The 2180-nt window shown below is 38.7% G+C and overlaps 1 protein-coding gene across 2 annotated transcripts in view; it reads right to left on the minus strand.

Moving 5' to 3' along the window:
- prim1 (DNA primase subunit 1) overlaps nt 1–437 on the minus strand; it is a 3846-nt gene extending 3409 nt beyond the window's left edge. For both annotated transcript variants that reach the window (XR_004212691.1, XM_031844402.1), the window contains exon 1: nt 211–437. Coding sequence is in view for 1 of the 2 variants with exons in the window: in XM_031844402.1 (XP_031700262.1) it covers nt 211–319 (109 nt within the window). In the remaining variant the exon portion in view is untranslated. The remainder of the gene's footprint in view (nt 1–210) is intronic.
- Nucleotides 438–2180: the final 1743 nt, after the last annotated feature.

The raw sequence follows: 2180 nt of genomic DNA on the forward strand, positions 1-2180 counted from the left end.
GTGTGTGTGTGTGTCTCACACACACACACACACACACACACACACACACACACTAGCCGTAATAGGGGACACCATGTTGGACAAGACAGACAGTAAAGTACACAATGCCACTAACATATGCAGCCAGCTATATCACAGATAACAAAACACTGGCTAATGCTGCAGTCTTTTAACCAATACTACTTTCGCTAGCTTAACCAGGATACTCACCTCCTCCATAGTTCAGCCAGCGATAATACTGGGAGAAGGGGAACAGCCGTCGGTAGTAAAGCGGCAATAAATCCGGTAAACAGGCCGAGTCATAATTCGGGGATGCCATTATCTGACAATAAAGCACCGTTAGCCGTTGTATAAGTACGTTAAACTGCCAACAATAAGCTAGCTTTCTACCGCTACACGCTGACAGTTGTGTGTGTTGTTTTAACACCGAGTATCGCGCGGGAAAAACTCTCAAGCAGAGGAGAGAGAACCAATGAAAACGAGGATGAGCCCGTGACGTCACCCGAAATTGAGGAACTGTTTTTTTATGTTAGTGATCGATATTTTCTACAATTAGCTTCTCCGTTGGATCAGCCAGCAAGGAAAAGTAAAGACAATCAGTTACGAGGTAGTTCAACTTGAGTGGTTGCTGCGCTCCACTCTATAAATCGACGTTAGTTGATGTTCACCGATAACCGGAAGTGAAGCCGGAAGTGTCGCCGACTGGTGAGAGGATCATGGGACGTGTAGTCCCATGATCGTGTTTCGACGCAATTCAATTAATGCAACAAATACAAATAAATGGGAGAAAAAATAACGTTAGAGAAAGATAAATAGAAATAAAATGAAGAAAAATGGGGAGGGCAAGTTACATGTTTACACTTTAAAATAAAATCTCAATTAATTTCAAAAAAGAGGAAAACAATGGACTTACTGTCTAATATATGTATGTGGAACTTAGCTATTATCACAACATTGTTACATAAATACCAACCCAAAATTGTCATTGCCTTGAAATCCAGAAAATATATTTTGAATCACCATGTCAACTACTAGGCTGCAAGTTACATCAGCCATCCAGTCCACACTGTAAACGAGACAAGATAATTAATACAATGATAAAACAAATTAATAAAATAAAATACAACTATGGGGAAATCTTATAATACAAGCTTCATCACAAAGATAAAATACAGTGAGTACATTTTTTGTGTTCAAAAAAATACATCCATATATAAATAATTAAACTTATTGATCTGCTGTGAATTTGGGGGAAACCTTCAAGACTCCTGACACCTGCTAAATACTGTCAGCACCTCGGATCTTTCTTTTTAGAAATCTGTTTCAGATAAGTATTCTATAATCTCTCCAGCACAACAACAAAAATACTGTATCCTATTTAATGTGTTGTGATTTCATGGCTTTGTTGAGACTGTAATTTATTCCATTCACCTTTAGAGGGCAGTATAGTTTCATTAGAATATCTACAGAGTTGCCACACTGAGCCCTGTTGCAGGGAATGTGTTGGTAATTTTCATCACGGCAGATAAATGGTACTGAAACACTCATGAACATTTCTTTTCTTAAGCCGATGGGAAGAAAATACAGTCAAAATAAAAGATGAATGAAGATTCCACAGGAAAGAGGTGAAAAACAAAAAAGGACACCTCCCTGGTTTTAGAGATGACCTAGGATGCAGCTCCAGATGTGCTTACGTTTTCGCACAACTGTCTTCTATTGTTTATTTTTGGCTAAATGTATCTAATGTATGCAATTCCCTCTTCATTCAGATCCACTTGTATGCAATGCACAATGACACCCTTTGAACTGACATTTGAAAAGGGCACTTTGGCAGTAGTGGTGCCCCTTTTTGTCTATACCCACTAGTCACACAGTCTAGTGGCAACACTGATTGCTTAATAATGATGTGTCTTTTTTTACTGTTGTATTTACAACCAGAGTATCAAACTCCATCTGACTGAAGTGGCGCTGTTCACACTGAAGGTTGAGGGCTGAGCAGCGATAAGAGCTCTTCTCAGTTGTACTTCTGATTTAAAATACCAGTCGCCCTTTGTACTGAGTCTGTACATTACATGTGAGTTGTTTTCTCATTGTATTCATTCTGGCTCATCTCCTAGCTTGTCCATTGTTGTCATTAAATCCTCTCTCTATAAATTCTTAATTTCACACAAATGGAAATC

The sequence above is a fragment of the Anarrhichthys ocellatus genome, unplaced genomic scaffold (genome assembly GCF_004355925.1).
Source record: "Anarrhichthys ocellatus isolate YVR2014 unplaced genomic scaffold, GSC_Weel_1.0 scaffold5, whole genome shotgun sequence".
NCBI classification, from domain to species: Eukaryota; Metazoa; Chordata; class Actinopteri; order Perciformes; family Anarhichadidae; genus Anarrhichthys; species Anarrhichthys ocellatus.